This window comes from Ursus maritimus, unplaced genomic scaffold (genome assembly GCF_017311325.1).
Source record: "Ursus maritimus isolate PB19 unplaced genomic scaffold, ASM1731132v1 scaffold_8, whole genome shotgun sequence".
Classification (NCBI taxonomy): domain Eukaryota; kingdom Metazoa; phylum Chordata; class Mammalia; order Carnivora; family Ursidae; genus Ursus; species Ursus maritimus.
In genome coordinates this window covers 11,300,484-11,325,864 of record NW_024426996.1, presented here as the reverse complement: position 1 = coordinate 11,325,864, position 25,381 = coordinate 11,300,484, and the positions used below count along the sequence as shown (strand labels likewise).

Genomic DNA, 25,381 nt, shown 5'->3' with positions numbered 1-25,381 from the left:
ACTGATGAAGGAAACTGAAGACAACACAAGAAAATGGCAAGACATTCCATGCTTATGGCCTGGAAAAACGAATATTGTTAAAATGTCTGTACTACCCAAAACAATCTCCACATTTGATGCAATCCCTATCAAAATACCAACAGCACTTTTCACAGAACTAGGGCAAACAATTCTAATTTGAAAGAGACTTCAAATAGCCAGAATAACCTTGAAAAAGAAAAGATAAAGCTAGAGGCATCACAGTTCCGGACTTCAAGTTATATTACAAAGCTGTAGTGATCAAAACAGAAAATAGACACATAGGTCAGTAGAACCGAATAGAAAGCCCAAAAATAAATCCACAACTATATGCTCAACTAATCTTTGACAAAGCAGGAAAGAATATCCAGGGTGAAAAAGACAGTCTCTTCAACAAATGCTGTTGGGAAAACTGGATAACTACGTGCAAAAGAATGAAACTAGACCACTTTCTTACACCATTCACAAAAATAAAGTAAAATGGTTTAAAGACTTGAATGTGAGACCTGAAACCATAAAAATCCTAGAAGAGAACACAGGCAATAATTTCTTTGACATTGGCCATAGCAACTTTTTTCTAGATTTGTCTCTTGAGGCAAGAGAAATAAAAGCAAAAATAAACTATTAGGACTAGATCAAAATAAAAAGCTTCTGCACAGCAAAGGAAACAATCAACAAAACTAAAAGGCAACCTACAGAGTGGGAGAAGATATTTGCAAATGACCTATCCAATAAAGGGTTAGTATCCAAAATATATAAAGAACTTATAGACCTTAACACCCAAAAACCAAATAATACCATTGAAACATGGGCAGAAGACATGAACAGACATCTCGCCAAAGAAGACATCCAAAGGGCAACAGACATATGAAAAGATGTTCATCATCACTTACCATCAGGGAAATGAGAATCAAAACTACAATGAGACATCACCTCACCCTGTCAGACTGGCTAAAATCAACAACACAAGGAACAAGTGTTGGTGAGAATATGGAATAAAAGGAACACACATGCACTGTTGGTGGGAATGCAAACTGGTACAGATACTGTGGAAAACAGTATGGAGGTCCCTCAGAAAGTTAAAAATAGAACTACCCTATGATCCAGCAATCACACTACTGAATATTTACCCTAAGTATACAAAAACAAATACCAAAAAAAAAAAAAAAAAAAAGAATTCAAAGGGATACACGCACCCTGATGTTAATAGCAGCATTATTTACAATAGCCAAGAAATGGAAGCAGCCCGAGTGATTGATGAATGGATAAAGAAGATGTAATTAATATATATATACATATATGATGGAATATTATTCAGTCACCAAAAAGAATGAAATCTTGGCATTTGCAACAACATGGATGGAGCTAGAGAGTGTAATGTTAAGTGAAATAAGTCAGAGAAAGACAAATATATGATTTTACTCATATGTGGAATTTATTTTTGGGGTTTTTTTTCATATGTGAAATTTAAGAAACAAAACAAACAAGCCAAGGGAAAGAAAAGAGAGAGAGAGAGACAAATGAAGAAACAGACTCTTAATTACAGAGAAATAAACTAATGGTTATCAGAGAGGAGGGGGGATGGAGGGGTTCAATAGGTGATGGGGATTAAGTAGTGCACCTGTGGTGAACACCAGGTGACAGATGGAATTATTGAATCACTATATTGTACACCTCATACTAATACGACACTGGATGTTTACAAACTGGAATTAAAATTAAAACTTAAAAAGCCAAAAAAATGAACAATAGAGTAAGGGACGGTTATGAAGACACTTTGATCCTTTTATCAAACTTCAAGTGGTTGAAACACAATTTTTAATAAAAAGGTTGATTTTCACCAATTTTAATGGTAACAAAAGAGCTAGGCATTAAGTATGAAAATGAAGTTTGTTGAGCAAACTTATAATTTCTTTTCACAAAACAAAATACAATATGGTGATTCAGTAGATTTTTAATAAGTTAAAATTTTAGAGAAGACAGTGTAAATAGTTTGGGATTAGATTTAGAAGCAGACTTAATCTCATATCAAAAATTCTCCAAGACTATATCTGATATAATTGCTGAATTAATCTTTCTATATTACCTCCATGCAATTGCCAAATAAAGGAAACTCTAATAAAAAAGTTTGTTTCAATTAAATGAAGAGTTCTATGAAAAAACAAAAGACGAGAGCTTCTGCTCTTTTAATAATGTGAAGGTCAACAGAGAAATAAAACAACTGCTCTTCATCTAAACCTTATGACATTTATACCCATAAAACCTACATCTTGCATCTCTTATGTCCAACTATACCTTCTTTCCTTTTTGCCTCACAAACTCCTTTTTCTCCAGATTTCAGGAATTTGGGTTTTTGAGTGATATTTTTCCTCGGGCCCTCTCCTAAGCAAATAGAGACACTTTGGGGGGGGGGGGTATGCTTTGCACTTACATACATCCTCTCCAGATAATCCCCAGTCCGAGGAATTGGATGAGCTCCACTGTCAGGTATTAAATTGGCAACTGTTAAAAGCTAGTCACACGATTATCGTACAGATCGCATGTCACCCCTTGCAGAAGGCCAACAATTGAATAATGTGGACAAAGCAACTGGATTTTGATAGCAGGTCGTGGAAGTAAGGTGGTAAGGACAGGTGCTTATTCTTCAGTTCTGGGCAATGTGGGGAAGCAGAAGTGACCCTAGAGTCTAAAGTCAGGAAGAGTTGCCACCTTTGGGGATACAGCTGGTGCCTCCTAGCAAGTCATGGCTATTCCCAATGCAAAGTTCAATTTAAATGCCAGTGAGAAGCTCAGATCTCATGTTTTTAAACACTTCCAGAATGTTGATCCTTTAAAAATTGTGAATTATGGGCTCTAACTTGTCATTTTGTTTTTCTTTTCCAAGAACATGAATAGAAAATTTTACTTGAAAAATGAACATTTTCTTGTTACAATATCTCAAAGACAAGAATAAATTTTGATCTTTTTACAGATTCGTGATTTTTCTACCAGCCACGAAAGGTTATTTTTATAATATCTAGACGTTCCTTATATATGTATACACATTAATATAATTTGATGCACATAAACTTCACAGTAAAATACACTTTGTCCTTCATCATAACTTCATCAGGTTACTCATCGTTAAGAGTAAATTAGTTACATTACGAAATGACAGAGTGTACACGTAGCAATGATAGACGCATTTTAAAAGATTCCTGTGGGACTTGTTCACCTAGCAAATTATCCAGTCACCTTGAGCTCCTTTGCCCCCCTGTTAAGGCCTTTTACACTATTTCTCTGTTCACTGACATGCCAAACAAAAGGGTGACAAAAGAAAAGGAAATAAGACACATTCAAATTGGTAACATTTTTAATCTAATAAATGAGACTCATTTTTAAAGGAAAAGACCACAAAACTAGGATCGAAAGGGATACTTTCCTCCCAACTAATCATAGTATTATATGAGTATTATATGAGAACATAGTATTTTATGTTCTCCCCCAAATATGCCAGTCTTTCGCAATTTTATTCATACAGCTCTGTCTGGTCAGAAGCTTTGATCCTTCTCAGATATCTCCCTATCTGTTTACTCAGCAAATTCAAGCTGCTGTGAAAACCCATTTCAAATGTCATATTCCATATTAAAAACCTTTCCTCCCAACAAGTTCCTGTTTCTCCTCCAGTGATGTCATAAAATTTTAGATATATCTCTGCTATGGAACTTTTAACATTGTGCCAGAATTATTCATTTCCCAGTGTGTCTCTCCACCCCCACCAGCCTATTTGGAATTCATTAAAATCAGAAATCCTGTTATTTTTCTTTATATTATTTCACAGCAGATTCTCAATAAATAATTTTGAATGCATTAAAAGGAATTTTGTGTATTCTGTAATTTATTCATTAACTTTAGTAATTAGATTTAATCTGGCTTTAAGTAAAAAAAAATTTAAGAAAATGTGGCACCAACTTTTCAAATAGATACAGTAAATCTAACCTTTGATATTAAACACAACCATAAAATTAAGAAGATCTAGCTTTGAATTGTACAAATTCTATATCTAAGGAAAATAAATTTATATTATAAAACATTTTGATAAATTATAACATGTTGAAATTAGTTGTGCTCATTATCATGTAACAAATTTCTGTTTATAAGAATCAAAACTCAGAAAATCTGCAATAATAGGAAATTCTTTAAACCATACTTTCATGAGGAAAAAAATTAAGTAAGCTTTTATCAACATCTATTTTTTAAAGTGGCTTCAAAGACATGTCATTCAGTACATCCAGATTCAATACACTCTCATATTTTTCTATAACATAATGCATTAAGTTGACAACTGCAACAATAATGAACTGAGATCAAATAGCGAGGGTGTAAGGCAGATTTTTAGATTTTATCATGAGATTATCTAACTGGGAGAAATTCTTTTTCTTGGAATTTTTTAGGTAGAAAACTCCTGGCCTAACTAAGTTACTAAAGTCTGTATTTCTGAAAAATAAGTAATGGGATGAATCTTGAGGAAATTTTTCTTTTGACATCAGCTGATAATGTTATATACTGTATAATAGTTTCTCACTTCCCTGTTTTAAGACTAATTACAATAATAACATTTATTTAGTACCTATATTTATATAGCCAATATAAACATTTTAGACCAAGTATAATAATCAATTCTTCTCCTTAACCATGGAGGTAATTATCTTAAACTTATTTTTTTTTTTAAAGATTTTATTTATTTATTTAACAGAGATAGAGACAGCCAGCGAGAGAGGGAACACAGCAGGGGGAGTGGGAGAGGAAGAAGCAGGCTCATAGTGGAGGAGCCTGATGTGGGGCTCGATCCCATAACGCCGGGATCACGCCCTGAGCTGAAGGCAGACACTTAACCGCTGTGCCACCCAGGCGCCCCATCTTAAACTTATTTATCCTTATTCTTGGAATTTAGAATTTTATATTCAATAATCCTACTCATTGCCTGATACGGGAGAAAGATGGTATTTATTGCAGATTTATCCCATTTCATTTCTCATAGTCAGGCTACTTATGACATTTTTGATACTTGGCTCTTGCCAGGATAGTTGATTGGTTCAATGGCTGTAAATATTACCCACATCAAAATCATCATGGTCTTGCTGCTTAGTGGCATTTTCCATAGTGTTCTCTGGACACCGGTTTCACTCAATCCTAGTAACTATTGAAATAAGGTCAAACAAATTTAAGAAGCCCTGGATTCAACTATATTATGAAAATTTCTTTACTATGGAATATCTCAGATTCTTCAATATGCTAAAAAAGACATGATATGCAAAGTTTCTTAATATTATTAAACCAGGGAAACATAAGGTGACAGGCTACTGTTCTTCAGAAAACAAAATGCTGCCTTATTGTACAAACTTCAGTAGTGTACGTACACACACACACATACACACACACACACACACACACTCCTATTTACTTTATGTCATTGCAGAGAAGATGAAAACTCCGACTTTGTTAAGAGTTACCCTTGCAGCCATCTCCATAGCCTTCATTCAATGATGATATTATTTGTATTGTTTAATTTTTACCACAGACTCTAAATCTGGCCGCAAGCTTATCTGCTTTTTAAACCACATGGATTCTTCAACTCTCAAATGGAACACCATTAATCTAGCGAGGCTCTTCAGATAGTACAGCCTCCAACTGTCTGCTACCCGGGTCTTATTAAAATCATGCTTAATAACATCATATTTACAGACGGTCCCTAGAAATCAACGCTTCATTTACTTGCCTAGATCCGGGCATCACATATTGACTGGATTGCAGCAGAGCAAATACAAGCAGCATACTTTAATTTAGCTTCTAGCACAATCAGTTTCAAAGGGTTCTCCTTTCATTTTGTGCCCTCATTTATTAACAAAAGTATATATATAATAGTCATCTGAAATATTTTTCTCCACTAGCTGTAAAAATGTTGTTCAAGACAGACTCACTATAAAGTGATGATAAATAACACTTGTATAATACACACTACTTAATTTCATTACTCTAGGTACTTGTGTACATTAATTCTCTTTATCCTTTTACAGATGAGGAAACTAAATCACAAAAAAGATTATGAATCCTGCAGAAAATCACATAGCTCGTAAGTGGTAAGCAGAAATTTGAACCAAGGAAGTCTGGCTCCAGTGTGATGGTATCAACCACAAAACTGTATTAATACTCCCATTTGATTTTCTCCATTTCCATTTTTATAATTCAGTAATAGGAACATGGTATTTTTCTGAGACACTATTACGTTTACTGCTATCTGATCATATGAATTATGTTTCTGATTATATATCCTGTTTTACCCCATCTGTCAGGCAGCTTGGAATACATACAACATGAAACTGAATCACGGCAAGTCTGTGGGCTCTAAAGATTATTAAATTTTGGTTCTCCTTTCCTTTTTCTGTCTGTCCCTATCATACTCCTCCTCCTCCCCCCCATCCGCAATTTTCATCATTTTTGATATTAATTTATTGTAATCTCCCACAGACCTATTCAAATTCTTGGTAAAATTATGCCAAATAGATATAAATACAATAAATACTTCACTGATCATTCCAAGGGTGTTTCCTAAAATGTTTTCTGAATCATCAAGGAAATGTTATACTGAGTATAGTTTAATGTCAGAATGTTTTATTATACTCTACAGAGAATTTAACATTAATCCTTTGAAAACTGGCAATTCTTTTATGTAATTTATGGTAGCAGTTTGCCAAAACATAATGTTTCAGAATATTTAAATGTGATACTACCACAAATTAAACATATCTGGTCAGTTCAGAGGCATCATTCTTGATAGTGGAATATATTGTTTTATTTATCTATAATAAATATTTACTTATTTTAAAATACTTAATAAAGAATTAAAATTAAACAAAGCTGATGTTCCCTTAGAATATTTCTCTATGAACACAGTGGCTGTTTACAATTACATTCTGAATGAGTAATGCTTACTAGATATTTTCAATATCATTCTTGGATACAGGCCCCATGGAGCTTACCTGTTGTCACACCATGAACCACTCCTTCCTTGGTTTTGGAGCCTATAAAAACAAATTCAAAACATACACATAAGTCTCCTTATGTTGCTGATTAGCTATCATTAAATACAACTAATAAAAAAATCTCAATCTTTAGAAGCCCATATAGAAAAATATAAATAGGGAGCAAAAAACCTGAAACAAGGAATTCCAGTAATCATACAACAAACAGAAGAAAGCAAAACTAACAGGAGGTTCTTTCCAATTAAAATTTTAACCCACAATGATGACTTTTTTTCAAGTTTTTATTTTAATTCCAGTTAGTTAACATAGAGTATTATTAGTTCCAGGTGTGCAATGTGGTAATTCAGCATTTCCATATATTGACAGTGTTCATCAGGACAAGTGCCCTCCTTAATCCCCATCATTTATTTCAACCATCCCCCTGAATCCTCCCCTCTGGTAACCATCAAATTGTTCTCTATAGTTAAGGGTCTATTCCTTGGTTTGTCTCTCTCTCGCGCGCGCACTCTCTTTTTTTTCCTTTTGCTCATTTATTTTGTTTCTTAAATTCCATGTACATGCAAAAAATCATATGATACTTGTCTGTCTCTGATTGACTTATTTCCCGTAGCATTGTACTTTCTAGCTCCATCCATGTCATTGCAAATGACAAGGTTTCTTTCTTTTTATGGCTGAATAATATTCCATTAAAAATATATACCATGTCTTTTTTATCCATTCATCTATCAGTGGATACTGGGGCTGCTTCCACATCTTGGTTATTTTGGAAAATGCTGCTATAAACATTGGGGTGCATGTATCTCTTTGAATTAGTGTTTTCGTATTCTTTGGGTAAATATCCAGTAGTGCAATTGCTGGATCATAGGGTAGATCTATTTTTAGCTTTTTGAGGGACTTCCATACCATTCTCCACAGTGGCTGCACCTTCCAATGACTTTTTATCCCCTTATGTCTCCCTTCAATAACGGGTTTTGCCCAGAAATAAACCCACACTTAAGTAGTCAATTAACCTATACAATAGGGAAGGCACTCTCTTCAATAATCAACTTACAGAGGAAAAAAAAAAGTGAGATAACACTGGGGCTGGGTGGGAAGATGATCCTGGGTTCAGAACTACAGAAGCTATACTAAAGTATAGGACAGCAGAGAGATTAGTCAACCCATGAAACTCAAGTAGAAGGGAAGAGAAAGAAGAAATTAACATTCATTGAACACCTATTATGTAAAAGGCACTTACTCTTGCTTAGTTCATTTCATACAGGTGAATTATGCCCACTTTATATCTGAAGAAATTGCAATTCAAAGTTAAATGATTTGCCTAAAGCCATACAGGGAATAACTGGCTATAAGTACATTAAGGTCCATATGACCCTAAACCTATACCCTTTCCACTAAGCCAAGCAAACCTTTATGAGGAATACAGCTTTTATATAAATAGTTCATTAATATATATTAAAACTAAGTTTAACAATTTTATTCATGAGCTCTCTAATGTTGGATTTTTCAGTGTAAGTGACACTATTTTTTTTTTTTTTTGAGAGAGAGAGAGAGAGAGCTGGGGGAGGGGGAGAGGGAAAGAGAGAATCTTAAGCAGGTTCCACGCCCAGTGCAGAGCCCAACATGGGGCTCAATCTCAAGACCCTGAGATCATGACCTAAGCCAAAATCAAGAGTCAGATGCTTCTTGGGGGACCTGGATGGCTCAGTTAAGCACCTGCCTTCAGCTCAGGTCATGATCCTGGAGTCCCAGGATCGAGCCAGGGAGTCTGTTTTTCCCTCTGCCCTTCACCTCACTTGTGCTCTCTCACTCTCTTTCTCTCAAATAAATAAAATCTTTATTTAAAAAAAGAAAAAAAAAGAGTCAGCTGCTGAATCAACTGAGCCACCCAGGCACCTCTACACCAGTTTTTTAATTAAATTTTTTTTGGAGAAAATTACAGCGGATTGGAAATTCATTTGAAAACTACCCTGTAAGTCAAATAATCTATTTCTACCAGAGATAGGTGAATATAAGGAAATGAGGGCATAAAAACTGAGAAATTTTTTTTGAAGATTTAATTTATTTATTTATTGGACAGAGAGAGAGCACAAGCAGGGGAAGCAGCAGGCAGAGGGAGAGGGAGAAGCAGGCCCCCAGCTGAGCAGGGAGCCCGATGCAATGCCGGGCTCAATCCCAGGACCCTGGGAAGGCAGACCCAAGCAGAAGGCAGATGCTTAAGGACTGAGTCACCTGAGTGTCCCAAAACTGAGAAATTATTTAAATCTATATTTGGAGATTAAACTAGGTACTAATCCTTAGTTTAAAAATGCACTGTTTTAAAAAGCCTTCATAAGCATGTTAGAAATAAAGTAAACACTTTAAAACAAGGGAAAAAAAGCATAAGGGAATCTCAGGTTCCCCACAGTAAGATGACTACATGGGATTAATTAAATAATCTGTAAGAACCGGGTCCTAAAACTGGAGAGTGCAGCAGAACCAGTCAGGTGGGGCTGCTGGTTGAAAATGCTGACTGTTGTATCAGAGCCTCAAATGGTCGGGAAATATCAGGTACAGATATTTGCATTTTCTAATAACCCTCATTATCTAATTCTAATAATTCATGGATTGAGTTTGTAAAACACTGATCTTAGACAGCTTCAATTTCCAAATTTATTTAAAATTTAGAAGCTCATATCCATGATTTCAATAATATGATCAATTAAATGACCTAAGTGAATATACAAGACAAGGTTGAAAATGTTCACTAAATGTTTTTATGAAAACATATAAATAAGGCATTAAGTGAAATTTGGATGCATATTTAAATTTACATTTTACTAAACAGTCAAGAAAAGTATCTATGTTTAATAAAACCATTTAAATATAGTTAAGAAGTTTCAATTTGAATATATTTAAGGACCTCTGATAAAAATAAAACATAAAATAAACTATAACATTGTAGTTAAGAATATGGGTTTTGCCCAGAAATAAACCCACACTTACATGGTCAATTAACCTACAATGAAGGAGGCATGAATATAATGGGGAAGACAGTCTCTTCAATAAGTGGTGATGAGAAAACTGCACAGCTACATGGGAAAGAGTGCAACTGAAACACTTTCTTAACACCACACACAAAAATTAACGCAAACTGGTTAAGACTTAAGTGTCAGACCTGAAACCATAAAACTCCTAAAACAAAACATAGGCAGTAATCTCCTGGACATCGACCTTAGCAACATATTTACACACATGTCTCCTGAAGTAAGGGAAACAAAAGCAAAAATAAACTATTGGGACTATACCAAAATAAAAAGATTTTTCACAGCAAAGGAAGCAATCAACAAAATTAAAGGCAACTTAGTGAATGGGAGAGAATTATTTGCAAATAAGATATTTGATAAGGGGTTAATATCCAAAATATATAAAGAACTTACAGAACTCAATACCAAAAACAAATAATCCAATTTAAAAATGGGTAGAGAACCTGAATAGTCATTTTTCCAAAGAAGATATAGATAGCCAACAGACACATGAAAAGATACTCAACATTATTAACCATCACATAAGTGCAAATCAAAACCACGATGAAATACAACCTCACATCAGTGAGAATGGTATCAAAAAGAAAGAAATAAGTGTTGGTGAGGATGTAGAGAAGAAGGAACTCCCATGCACTGTTGCTGGTAATGTAAAATGGTGTAACTACTTTGGAAAACAGTATGGAGCTTCTTCAGAAAATTAAAAATAGAAATACCATATGATCCAGTAATTCTACTGTTGAGAATTTACCTGAAGAAAATGAAAACACTTAATTCAAAAAGACATATGTATCCCTATGTTTACTGTAGCATTATTTACAATAGCCCACATATGAAAGCAATATAAATGTTCAATGATAGATGACTGAATAAAGAAGATGTGGTATGTGTGTGTGTGTGTGTGTATGTGTGTATACACACACACACCATGGAATATTACTCAGACATAAAAAAAATGAGATATTGTCATTTGTATCAACATGGATGGACAATAGAGGGTATTATGTTAAGTGAAATAAGCAGATGAAAAAGGACAAGTACCATATGATTTCACTTATATGTGGAATCTAAAAATCAAAGCAAAACAAAACAAAAAAACAAAAATACCCAGAAACATAAAAACAGAGAACTGGTGGTTACCAGAGGGGAGGCGGGTGAGGGATGGGTGAAATAGGTGAAAGGGATTAAGAAGTACGACCTTCCAATTATAAAATAAATAAGTCATAGAGCTGAAAAGTACAGCATAGGAAATATACTCAATAATATTGTAGTAACATTTTTTTAAAGATTTTATTTATTTATTTGAGAGAGTGAGAGAGATCACACAAGTGGGGGGAGGGGCAGAGGGAGAAAGAGAAGCAGGCTCTTCACTGAGCAGGGAGCCCAACATGGGGCTCGGTCCCAGGACCCTGGGATCATGACCTGAGCTGAAGGCAGACCCTTAACTAACTGAGCTACCCAGGCACTGCTGTAATAACATTATATGGTAACAGATGGTTACTTTACTTACAGTGGTGAGCACTGAGCAATGTACAGAATTGTCAAATCATTATTACAACTGAGGCTAATATAATATTGTACGTTAAATATATTTCAACAATAAAAATTAAATGAAAATAAACTTTTAAAATGTAGGCTCTACATTTAGATTTCCTGGATTTAAATCTTTACTTCACCACATAATAATCAAATATACATCATTCAGTTAACATGAAAAATCAAAGGAAATACACATAAAGATTTCAAAAGTGTTTAGTACATACCAAATAGTAAGAGATAATTATTCTTCACACATATTTGTAAAGGGATTTGCAGTTTAAAATAGAACAAATCATTAATCATAAATTCATACAAATGAAATCATGCAGTTATTAAATTATGAAATATATTTCATGGATATATTTCAGGATAACAGTTTACATATGTAATACGATGTGTCAATGTGTTCGTGTATATATGCATACTTTGAAGTCAATGGTCACTTTGCATAGTACTATGGGATTGCAAAGTCACCCAGCACAAGCTGAGTTGTCTGTAGAAAGTGGCCTTAAATATCAATGAAGAAAACAACAATTAATTGATAGTAAAAATTACAATTGTCCCATGACCTTTACATTTTTTTGTCAAAACATTAAAAATTCTCTTATTTATAAATTTGTAGGGNAATGAAAAACTAGCAAAATTAATTTTTCTTTGTATATCGTAATTTAAGACATTGAGAATTAAAGTGTTTTCTTTGTGAAAAACTTAACAAGATTAATTTAAACAGTGCTGTATTCTTCTCATTGTATAACTTCACATATGGCATGAGCACCTTTCCTAAGTCTTAGAGAATTGTCATACTCTTTTGTAAGTTTGAATCAGTTTCCAAAATGTTACCCTTTGCACTTTTAACATCATGCTAGATCTCTGATAGTTCCTTTAATGTGAGTTACTTTTGCAGCAGCACTTCTTCTGAAACATCTTTAACTTATTCATCACAACCTTTTTCATTTACTTATTTCAACTTGAATAAGTTCCTCTGGCTACCTATCCAGAGTCTTCTGAGCAGTAGCAGTGTTACCATTCCCAAAGTCAACTATTTGCTGTAAATAAAACATTCTTTGATTCAAATTTTACTTCTGGCATTTTCACTTCATTTCTTTGCTGCGCTTTCATCTTTTTTGGCCAATTTCCTTTTTCAATTATGCATTTTTGTAAACTATCACACAGCTTTATCACTGGGAGACAAGGAAGCAACACAACTATGGGCTTTGCCGTCTGTGTGAGCTGAATAGCAGATGTGCAATGACCAATCACTGGCAAACTTTGAAAAAAGTGATATAATTTGATCATGGATTATAATAAGTTTCTGTTATTTATGTAGCAATTTGTGGGCTGAAGAGCTAGAAGCAGAAGTTGTACTTTATGTAATCACAGTTTATGTACTGTAGTAACAATTTGAACTGTGTTGTGAGGGACTGGTATCATTCAACTAACTGTCATAGATGGAATTCTTCTATACTGGAAATTTGCAAGGTGAGAACAGCTTGTATTTAAGGGAATATTACTTATCACTACTCATCTACCACTCCTTGTACCCCATATTTTTAAAAATGACTATTTGAAAGAAATGTTTGCCAGTTGGTCTGGGGATCTATCCTCTCTGCCTGAGTAATACCTGAGAATTGGACATTGGGCTAAATCATAGAATTTATCCTGATTCAAATATAAATGGGGGTTTTAATGAAGTTGCTTCATATCAAACCAACCACCTGTATTTGCTGTCAGTTGTTCATTAGTATCTATAATTAGTAATTAATATTTAATTGCTGAGTAAACTGTAATTGAAAACATATAGCTACAAAGTAGGTACCAAGTAGCTATGTGATCAGTAAACTGAAGAGAGACCGGAGCTGATAGCTTCCATGACCTGAAGTGGCCACAACTATCCCATCTTATCTCTCATGACTTCACAAGGCACAGTGGAGAAGGTCTAAAGTAATGCCTAGGAATTGCAAGAACTCATAGTCAGACTATACTAGTCATAGTCAACTACACTGCTGTTGTGCATGATACGTTGACTTTGTCAGCTCGATGGCCAGGTGAACCATATTGTGATTTGAGAGCTGATATTAACGCATACTCTGGACCATTGCTGCTTACTGGGCAAAGTAGCTTTGAGAGAGTTTTGAAGATAATTTTCTCACCTTTACTGTTACAATACTTGGCATTATATAAAGAAAACTAAATTTTTTTGCTTTTCAATTGGACTCTATAATTTCTAAGCCATTTGATTGAGATAATTGTTATTTATTAAATTGAAGTATATTGATTGAAAATTTATACACAAACATCACAAACAAAAAAAATCATAAAATAACACTGATTCTTATGGTATTTCCTCAATTTGTTAAAGGATAGTTGCCCAAAATATATTATAAAGGAATGAGATTACTTTTTTTATCAGGCTTAAGAAAACAGTGTGCTAAACATCTTCAGTCATATTGAAGTTAGAGTCACTAGAGTCACTAGAATGAGTCACTAGAGTTACTTCCAATCTTTCACTCCAGTTATTTGTGAGTTTTGTAATGACAAATGAAAAGATAAAAAGAAAATATGTTGATAAAGTAATTATTCTGTTGGACAGCTTATCTGATAATAACCATGGCTCCTATATACAAAAGTATGCTTTACAAAAATTCTCAACAAAATATTAACAAATCAAATCCAACAACATATAAAAAGAATTATACTTCACAACCAAGTGGAAATCATGCCAGGTATGCAAGGTTGGTTCATTATGCAAAAATTAACTAAAGTAATCCATCACATCGACAGGATAAAAAAGACAAATGACATGATCATATCAATAGATACAGAAAAAGCATTTGACAAAATGTAACATCTATTTCTGATAAAAAAAACTTCTGGTAAACTAGAAACAGAGGGGAACTTCCTCAACTTGATAAAGAATATTTACAAAAAACCCCTAGATAACATCATATTTCATAGCAAGAAACTAGAGCTTTCCTACTAAGACCAGGAACAAGACAAGCATCGTACTGGAAATCCTAGCCAGTGCAATAAGATAATAAAAGGAAATAAGAGGTATACAGATTGGGAAAGAAGAAATAAAACGATCTTCATTCACAGATGATTTGATTGTTTATGTAGAAAATCGTAAAGGATCAACAAGGGCCAAAAAAACCCTAATTTTTGTAAGATTCTTGGATACAGTGTTAATGAACACAAGTCAATCACTTTCATATATATGAGCAATGAACAAATGCAATCTAAAATTTAAAACACATTTATATTAGCACCAAAAAAGATGAAATACTTAGGTGTACATTTAACGGAATATAAACAAGATCTATATGAGGAAAACTACAAAGCTCTGACGAACAAAAGCAGAAAACAAACAAAAGGAGGTAAATTCTGTGTTCATCTTGACAGATGTCAGTTCTTAACTTGATCTATAGTTCAATTCAAACTTAATCAAAATCTCAACAGGTTATTGTGCAGATATTAACAGACTCTAAAGTCTTGTGGAGAGGCAAAAGGCCCTGAATAGCCAAGATGATACTGAAGTATAAAATCATAGGTCTGACACTACTTGCTTTTCAGACTTTATATCAAGCTATAGTAATCAAGACACTGTGATAAGTGCAAGAGAACAGACAAACAAATCAATGGAACAGAATAAAGAGCCTAGAAATAAAACCATGTAAATATAGCCAACTGATTTTTGACAAAGGAGCAAAAGCAATACAATAAAGCAAAAAATGGTGCTGGAACAACTGGACATCCACATTCAAGAAGAAAGAAGAAACAAGGAGAAGGAGAAGAATAGACAACAATGCTTCACAAAAAATTAACACAATAGGGATCATAGACCTAAGTGTAAAATACAAAACTATAAAGCTCCTAGAATAACATAGGAGAAAACCTACATGACCTTGGGTATGGCAATGACTTTTAGATGTAACAATAAAAGCACAACCCATGAAATAAAGAATCAATAAGCTGGACTTCATTAGAATGAAAATTTTCTGCTCTGTGAAGTGTTGAGAGTGAGAAAAGCTACAGACTGAGAGAAAATATTTGCAGAAGATACATCTGAAAAGGAACTACTATCCCAAATATACAGGGGACTCTTAAAACTCAACAATAAGAAAACAACCAGATTAAAGGACAGGCCAAATACCTTAACAGATACCTCACCAACGAAAATATACAGATGACAAATAAGCTTATGAAAAGATGCTCCACATCATACGTCATCTGAGAAATGTAAATTAGAACTATCAGATAAGACAACACATGTGTTAGAATGATCAAAATCTAAAATATTGAAACACCAAATGCTGACAAGTTTGTGAAGCAACAAGAACTGGTACTCATTATTAGTGGGATGCAAACTGGTCCAGCCACTTTGGAAGATAGTTTGTCAGTTCCTTATAAAACTAAACATATCCTTACCATGTGATCCAGCAATAGTGATCCTTGGTATTTACCCAAAGGAGTTGAAAGCTTATGTCCATTCAAAAGCCTGCACATGGATGTTTATAGCAGTTTTATTCACAATTGCCAAAACTTGGAAGAAACCAAGATGTCCCTCAGTAGGTGAATAGATAACTGTGGTACATCCAGACACTGGAATTAATATTTAGCATTAAAAAGAAATGAGCTATCAAGTCATGAAAAGACATGGAAGAACCTTAAATGCGTATTACTAAGAGAAAGAAGTCAATCTTAAAGGTCTACATGCTGTATGATTCCAGGTATATGACGTTCTGGAAATGGCAAAATTATGGAGACAGCAAAAAAAGATCAGTGGTTGCCAGGCGTTGGTGGAGGGAAATGAGTAAGTGATGCACAATTTTAGGACACCAAAAATACCTATATGACACTATAATGATGGCTACCCTTCATTGTACATTTGTCCAAATGCAGAGAATGCATAACACGAAGAGTGAACCTTAAACTAAGCTATGGGTTTTGGGTGATTGTGATGTGTCAATGGAGGTTCATTAATTTTAATAAATGTACCAATCTGGTGGGGGATGTAGGTCATGGGGGAGGCCATGCATGTGTGGAGGCAAGTGGTACATGAGAAACCTCTGTTAATTGCCTCTCAATTTTGCTGTGAACCTAATTGCTACAAAAAATAAAGTCTTTAATTTTTTTAAAGTGTGCTTTATTACTCATGTGTTTTGTTTTATTATGACATTCTCACAAAAACTCTGCAAGGTAGTTGCATTTATCTAACTCATATTTTTACAAATGATGGAAGTAAAGCTCATAGATGTTAAGGAACTTTTATAGTATTCTAAAAGCAATAAATGATGTAGCCTGGGCTAGAATTTAGGTTTGTGTGACATCAAGACTGTGTTCTCTCTACTTTTCCAGGAGTCACCAAACTGCAGCCCTATGGGCCAAATCAACTCACCACCTGTTTCAGTAAGTAAGGTTTTATTGGATCACAGCTAATTATTGTCTATGGCTGTTTTCACACCACAATCACAGAGTTAATTAATTGACACACAGAGATCTTATGGCCTAAAATATTTAGTCTATCACTTTACAGAAAAAGTTGATCAACTCCTGATCTATATACTCTGTTTTTTCAAGGTCAATTTTCATCTTAAATCCTGTGTTTGAGTTCGAATTTTAACTATCCTTCAGAACACAACCAATAAATAATTTATAGAATGCACTATATGTTAAACACCATGATATGTATTGAAGATGATTTAAAAATACACATGACATGTAAACAAATTATAATTTTATATAATAACAGAATTAATCTCAAAAAAATAAAATCATTATATTTGCCCAAACGCAGAGTTGACAATGCAAAGAAGAAGTTTTCCAGATGATAAAACCCATTTGTTACCTAGAAAACAGCAATGTATTACATTAATTTTCAATAGTATCTGGACTCACTACCAACTAATGGAGTAAATATTAGCATCCTAAAAAAAAAATCTTGAAAGTTACTAAATTATAACATAATGGAAATCAAAGAATAGTTGCAAGCACACACTTGCATGACTTAGAAAACTGAGGACAAGTATAAAGATATTGATTATTGCACAACACTGATTCAGAATTCCAAATTCCATCTAAAAAGATATAATTCACACTTCACAAAAACACTTGAAATTAACTCATCATTTTTTCCTCTGGGAACATTCTTTAATTCAGTGATTTCTCTGAAAACAGGTCTTAAGAGAAAGAATAATTTAACTGAAGATTTGTAGCAAACTCAACCAATATAGAGTCTATGAGTAATGAGAAAAAAATCATATGAGAGGCATTCATAAAAATCATTTCAAGTCTAACTCTTTTTCAGTGCATCCATGTTGGACAGACAATGTAGCTGTCACCCACAGACACAGGCATAGCGCCTCATGCCACCCAACAGGTTCGTCCTCCACCTTCCTGCCCGTCCTGTGCTCCTGCTGCTCCAGGGAATCTGCAAGAGCTCAGAGCAGCAGCAGAGAAAGAGGAGAGGCAGAATGGGCAGAAGGTGGGTGTGTGCACGTGTCCCTGTGGATGAGTGTTTGTCTATGTATGTGTCTATTCCTTCCCCAAAGAATTTGAAGGGATTTGTAAAATAACACCTCACCTAACAAAGTTCAAGATAAGAAAAAGAGAGTCAGGATCTCCATGAATACTACAAAGTGGTGATTTAGGAACAAGTAGACAAGATAAGCATCAATCTCATTATTTAGTATGTGTGTCATTTGATAAACTAATTATATATATAAATGTCTCTGAGATATTAGCAACAGCCTTCAAGCACTTTTTTGGGCAATTAGTCTTCAATTTACCAAGTGGTCACAAGGAGGAACTCTACCAAAGACTTTTCTGTCCTTTCCTTTTTAGGGCCACAGGACTTTTTTACATATCCAGGGCCATATTGAAGTCTTATTTTAAAATATGAATATGCTAAAATGTGCTAGTATTTTTCACAATAAAAAAAATCAAAGGCCCATGAATGACGTTGATTCTTAAAGATATTCTTATTTTTTGAGACTGAGTTTTAAAAACTTTTGATGAATTATAGTCCCTTATGCACAGAAGCATTCATTTAAAAAGTCCTAAGTATTACTGAAAAATCAAATATTCTGAAAAAACAAAAGGTTATCCTCACTTTTTACTAGTAGCTCAAATACACACATTTACCTACCCACACAGTCCTCTGACTCAGTTTATCCTTTTGACAAGTGATGATACAAAAATGAATCAAGCAGGAAATACCAGCATTTAGAGCACCAATCATCCTAACCCATCAATCATAAATAAATATCAAGATGCCATGTAGGGCTTACCTACCTACATAGAGAACACCCTCTTTTGTCTTTCCTGCTGCTTCTGCCACACCCTGTTTGGTTTTTTCGGCAGCAGCCACGACTCCCTCCTTGGCCTTTGAAAGCCCTTTCATGAATACATCCATGGCTAATGAATTCCTTTACACCACACTAGAGAACACAAAATATAATTTCAATGAGAACTTTTGGGTAGAATAAAATAAAATTAGAACCATCCAAAATAAAAAACCACTGAAAGATCAGTACAACTCCCAAAAGTGCAAGACTCTTTTATTTACACTCTTATTTCAACCACTGGACCAAAAAAAAAAAAAAGCCTTTTTTTTTTTTTAAACCAACTTTTGCATTAAAAATTTAGCATCCCTCATCCATCTTGGCTAGTAAAAGTCTAGCTGCCTAAACATGGATCAGGATGAATCATCTGGGTTGTTCTTACTGTTTTTTCGAAGTGTAGTTACATGAAAAGATGGACCCCTCTTTCAACTTCCCAGAGTCCAAACGGTGACAAGGTAAGTTAGAAGTACGTTTAAAAGACAGCACAGGAAAAGAAAGGGAGCTGAAGGCATGGGGTCAGGGACAGTCTTAAACTGAATCCCAGAAGAAGACTAACTGGTGGATCACCCAGAGGGGAAGGAAGAGAACTACTCACTCTGGGTGTGGCTACACGTCAGGCCCACAGTGAGCCCACACACACCCGCCCTAATCCACCCCACCAGCCACCCCCGCCGCCAGCTATCCACTCTGAGCAGGCGCCTGTGCACAGCCGGGAGCGGTCTCCTGACTCGCGCCGGCCACCCGAGGGGGCGTTCTCCGCGCGCGTGAATTCGCTACCCAGCCGGCGCCCGCACCTGTTAACCCCTTACCACCTGTTGACTTGCCCTCCCCGCACTTCCACTTAATGATCTACCAAACACGGCTTGCTTACTTCACCGAGAAAACGAGAGGGCGGACTGGGGCTTTAAGGTAAAAGAGAAATAAAAGTTGGCAGCTCACGCTCCATCGAGCATCCTCGCGTTTCCCAGGGGAAAAGCGTATCCCAGAGAAGCAACGTAACCTCTCAGCCTTTGGGGACGAGAAGAACGGAATGTCGGATGCCAGAGGAAAGCCAGATTAACTTACTTTCCTCAAGCTCGCTGACGAGATAAGCACCCACCTCGAGAGACTCGACACAGCGGGTCCTTATTGCAGCAACAACCTCCCTCCCAGAAGTCCACGACTCCTCTCCTCCCGTTTTTCCTCCAGTATTGCCAAAGCTGCCCGATTAGATACATAGGTACTTACCTGGGATCCCTCTGATCCTCACAACTACAATTCCTCTCAACCACCCCCTTATAAAAATTTTTTTTTAAACAATTCCCAATTATTATTTAAATGGAAAGAGGGAGAATAAGAAGCGCACAGGAAGGGAGGAGGCGGCACCACGAGAGGGATGGTCCCCAGAGGAGGCTGCTGTCAGCACAACCCGGTGATGAGAGAGGCTGGGGGAGTGGGAGGCAAACCCACGAACCTGTCGTCGAATTGCCACTCCCCGTCCCCCGCACAATTGGATCCGAGAGAAAGAGACAGAGGGTCGGAAGGGAAGGCAGGGAGAGAGCGCGAAGGACGCTAAGGGCCAGGCTCGGTCCTCGGGTCAGTCTAAAGCCAGCACACACCTCGCCCCACGCTGCCGCGCACGGTCTCTCACCCCCTCTCTCGGGTCCCCTTCTCGTGGTCGTGGTCTTCCTCCTCTTCCTCTTTCTCCTCCTCCTTCTCCTCCGCTCACCGCCCCCGCAGCTGATTTGTCAGCGCCTCTCCCCGCCCCTCTCCCGGCGCTCGCCGCTTTCCCAGCCGCGTGCACTTCACTCCTCTACTCGAATGGGGATGGGGGCGGGGGAGGGGGGGCGGCTGTACCTCCAACTCCAGCAGCCAGCCTGGGCTTGGGGAGCGGGGAGGTGGGGGTATTCTGCGCTTCCCCTCAAGTTCAGAATCAAGGGGATTCTTGTGGCGATCTGGAGCTGTTAGGCTTAGGCTGATGTTTCTCCCTCTTCCCCATCCCCCCCCTCCTTCGCTGTCTCCGCCCTCCCCTCTGGTTCCTCACGGGACCCCCTTGTCGGAGCCACCCTAGTGGAGTGGAGGTCTGAGGGATCGACCACCAAAGATAGAGCCATCCTCTTGGGAGGCTACTGAAGGAGGCAGGCAGCTCAGGAAGGATGTTCAACCAGTACTACCAAGAGCACGTTTCCCTCGGATCGCTGAAATTTTGATTAACGGTGGTCGGACACAATGTTAAGGATGTTTTTGTTCAAATATTACTCAGATTTTCGTTTGCTCTTAACCTCTTAACCTCGGATGAGCCCGAAAGGGTCCCGCGGATGGAGAGGAGACTAGTAAGGAAGAGTTACAGGTTGAGGCAGGAGGAGCCTCTTCGAATCCTCTTCCCACCCCACTATCACCATTTTCTTGTCCACCAATCAGCTGCTGCCAGACGCCGATTTTTCCCATCAGTGGAACACGGAATAAATATTCCCCAGCCGTCGATACCAAGCGGTCTTAAGGTTTTTCGTTCTCGAAATGGAATTTACTTTCCACACTCAACTGCCTGATGGAGGAGACGAATCCAGCGTGCCTTATTCTCCTGAACCATCACATCTAATTTCTTCGTCCCTTCTACACACTACTCACCTTTCTCATTTGATTCACGTTGCCCTCGGAGCTGACACCCCACACATCCCTTCCCACACACAGACACGCAGCCATACGCGCGGACTTGAAGACAATTTTTGCATTGCTTAACACATTTCACCTCTTGCAGAGCTGGAGGGAAAACAGCTGTTCCTGGATCACACCAGAATGGAGAACCAAGCTCCTCCCTCTAACAGAATGCATTTGCTGTTTTTGCCTGAATTGGGAGGATGATTTTAGCACTGGAAGGGAAAAACAAGTCTTTGCTGTATGTTTTTTGTTTTGTTTGATGTTTTTTTTGTGTGTGTGTAGAAAAAATGCTTTCTATAACTCCTTTCGGTTCTGAAATCCGAGTAAAATACAATTTAAATCTACAAAACAACCCTCTGAAACCAAAACCAAAAACAAAAACAAAACAGGAACCAGGGAACCAGAATATATGTGTGTGTACACACACACACACACACACACACACACACACATACACTGCTTAAACAAGTCTTTGCACTATTGGTCTGCCTTTTGTAAAAGCAACCTTTTCAAATGCTCATATTTTGTTTCCTTGGGATCAGAAAAAGGTTAAACTTAGGAGCTGGTTTGTTGTCTGGCTTTGAGACTTTGAACAAGTTATGTCCTCTGTTCACAGTTTTCTTTTGTAAATGAGATGAACACAGATGAACCCTCTCTTTTCAACTTTTTGCTATGAAAAAAGTTTAGCATAAACAAAAGCTGAAAGAATGAAGGACTCCGTGTGAATATCACCCAGCTGTCACCATTTTTTAATATATGGCTAATCATGTTTCATCTATATGCTCACCCACTCTCCATTTTTTATCACCACCCTTCATGTTTTACTAAATCCCAAGAATTACATATATCCTTTCATCCGCCAATATTTCAGCCTGTATGCATAAAATATAAGAACTGTTTAAAATAACCACAATAACACTTAGATGATCTTTTAAAAAATTGAAATGTAATATACATATAGTGAAATCATCGATCTTAAGTATTCCTTTAAATTAGTTTTGAAAAATATATGCATTAGTGTAACCCACACCATTTTGAAAACAGAACATTTCATCACCCCAGAAAATTCTCTTTTGCTCTTTTTAGTTGTACATATTTCAGAATTGCACAAAAATGAAACCAGTATGAAATTTTTTCCCTTTCACTCAAAATATTTGTGAAGTTCATTTACATTGTAACATGTTTCAGTAGTTTGTTTCTTTTTAATACTTTTGCTTTTTTTCCTTTTATTACCACAATAATATATCTTTTCCACTGTGATCTATCACTTCAAGTTACCTTGATAGACTATTCTGACAATATTTAATGTATCATATGACATATTTATAATTTAACAGGGACCTCCTTGAAACCTAGTGTTTAAATCAAAGGGGCATATTCTTAGGTCCCATGACAGACCAATGAGAGAATTATTTTGGAGTGGTTGTTACATTTTTGTGCTTCTTATAGCATAGCATGATACTGTAACACCTTTATATGATACTTTATGCTTCACAAAAGACTAATGTACTGTAATATAATCACAACAGGTGGGTAAATTAAGTTTTATTATGTACCTTTTACAGTCAGGGAATCCGAAGCTCAAAGAATTTTAGTAAAAGGCTGAAGTTGCCTAGCTTTTAAGTGGCAGAGCTGAGATACACCAGCAGGAACCATTCCAAAAGGCACAATTGTCTCCTGAGTTGTGAGTTTCTCTCTAAAACCTTACAGACTGGGTGTGGTATAGAGTGGGAGGAAGAGGGTGAGACCCAGTTCTGTTAGAAATAGCCTTTGGATTTAGATTTGACTGTAGAAATCAAGAAGAACTTCAGATATTATAAAACAGAGCATTCATATTTGGAATTTTGTCTTTTCTATGTTGATAATTCTTAATAGGAGAAGATGATTCCTTATCACCCATAAAAAGAGGGAGAGAGAAAGAAAAAGAGAAAGAAAATTATAAGCCATTTTTTGGTCATTTAGAGTTATAGTTGTAATTCTATATTCTACTCCTTTCTCCCCTCAAAGTGTCTTGGACACAGTGATCATTCAATAAACTTTTAATTACTAGTGATATCAAGAGTGACATTGCTTACATTCTACTTATAGTCTCAGCTCTGTATTCTTAAGGAAATGGAATTACTCTAAGGACAAAAAAAAGAAACTGGAAGTTAATAAAGATTTTTTTTTATTTTCATCATTGATTGACAGCATAGCCTTAAGTAAATTTTTAACTGTGTAAATATAACTTGAAAATTTAAACTTGAATAAAATTTGACTCATTGAGGGGCACCTGGGTGGCACAGTGGTTAAAAGTCTGCCTTCAGCTCAGGGCGTGATCCTGGTGTTGTGGGATCAAGCCCCACATCAGGCTCTTCCGCTATGAGCCTGCTTCTTCCTCTCCCACTCCCCCTGCTTGTGTTCCCTCTCTCGCTGGCTGTCTCCATCTCTGTCAAATAAATAAAATCTTTAAAAAAAATTTTTTTGACTCATTGAATGACCTGTACTCCTAAAGAATATGGAAGAATAACCTATTGGGAGACATCGCTGATGTGCACATTTTGTTAATAACTACTACATATGTGTTTGATTTTCTCTTTGATAACTGTAATCTAAATACTTAGCAATTCTTCAATAAGATTGTTTTATCTGAATTTAATACAGTAATTTAGCTAGAGATTAACATTCTATGAGCTGAATGGTTAACCTAGACTCTCTTTGTCTTCCCCTTACAACAACTAATTTCCTAAGTGTGCCATGTGGTAATCTTGTGCTGAAAAGTGGAATGGCATGAAAAATAAGGACGGTTCTTGTGACCAAGTATTAAAGAGTGGATAGGAATTGATTTAATATGTTTAAGTGAGAAAAATACAATCTTTACTATCTTTGGGTAATATTCCAGATTTGTTGTGAACACAAGGGGTAATGTAATGTTGATTCTTGGGCCACCTGTATCTTATTCTCTGTCTGTACCTTTCTTTCATTTTCTGCAGATGTATGAAAAGCATGGGGTAGTGACATCTTGGTGGTCTTCTCTTGTAATTTCATAGTGACCATAGAAGGGAAAGCTTAATGGATACAGTTTGAATGATAATTGTATACGATTTTTAAAAGAGGTTGTGCTTGAGACAAGACAATAGAGTTACTCCAAAAAGATATAAAAAACAATGAAGAGGGAGTATAGCGTCCAGAGGAGATTCTCTAATTTGACCCCATGAACAACTTCATATTTTTTCTACAATACCATAGGCAGCAAAAAATAATGGACATTTATTGTATCACAATGTAACTTATCATATCGACTAACATTGTAGTATATCCTCAAAAATGTAGAATGATTGTAAATCATGACCACAAGAAAATACCATGTGAAACAGGTAAAATTCAATTGCAAATCATTTTAAATGTCCCTGTGGTTTTTGTGGTGCTAAGGATACAAAGACACACACGATTCTAAGATTAAAGACTTTAAAGCTAGTTAGAAAAGATATTTAAATATTTTAGGATTTTAAAAGTTCAAATACTTTTGTATTAGAAGAAAAAAAACCATATTTATGAGCTCAAGAAATGCACTAACTCCTGGTAAGCCTGGTAGATTTCTGAGAATAAGGGTACCAGGTAGAAATTAAACACAGGGACTTAGCAAATTTCTTCCACTTAGTAGCAGTGACTGAGAGCAAGTATCCAACCTCTCTAATCTCGAACTTTCTATGAACTGAGGATGATATCTCACTTGTGTGATCATTATAAGGAATAAATAACCTGGTTCTTAGCAAGGATCTAAGCACAATGGCATCTCTCAGGATAAGTAGGCGTTATAATTACC

At 36.1% G+C, this 25,381-nt stretch overlaps 1 protein-coding gene across 3 annotated transcripts in view; it reads right to left on the bottom strand.

The window, feature by feature from the left end:
• SNCA (synuclein alpha) overlaps positions 1–20,641 on the bottom strand; it is a 152,194-nt gene extending 131,553 nt beyond the window's left edge. The window contains exons 1-3 of one of the 3 annotated variants that reach the window (XM_008707147.2): positions 20,538–20,641; positions 18,890–19,035; positions 7,038–7,079 (exon numbers count right to left, since the gene is read on the bottom strand). In XM_008707147.2, coding sequence (XP_008705369.1) covers positions 7,038–7,079; positions 18,890–19,010 — 163 coding nt within the window. In that variant the 5' untranslated portion in view covers positions 19,011–19,035; positions 20,538–20,641. The other 2 variants (XM_040625357.1, XM_040625356.1) reach the window with 2 other exon arrangements.
• Positions 20,642–25,381: the final 4,740 nt, after the last annotated feature.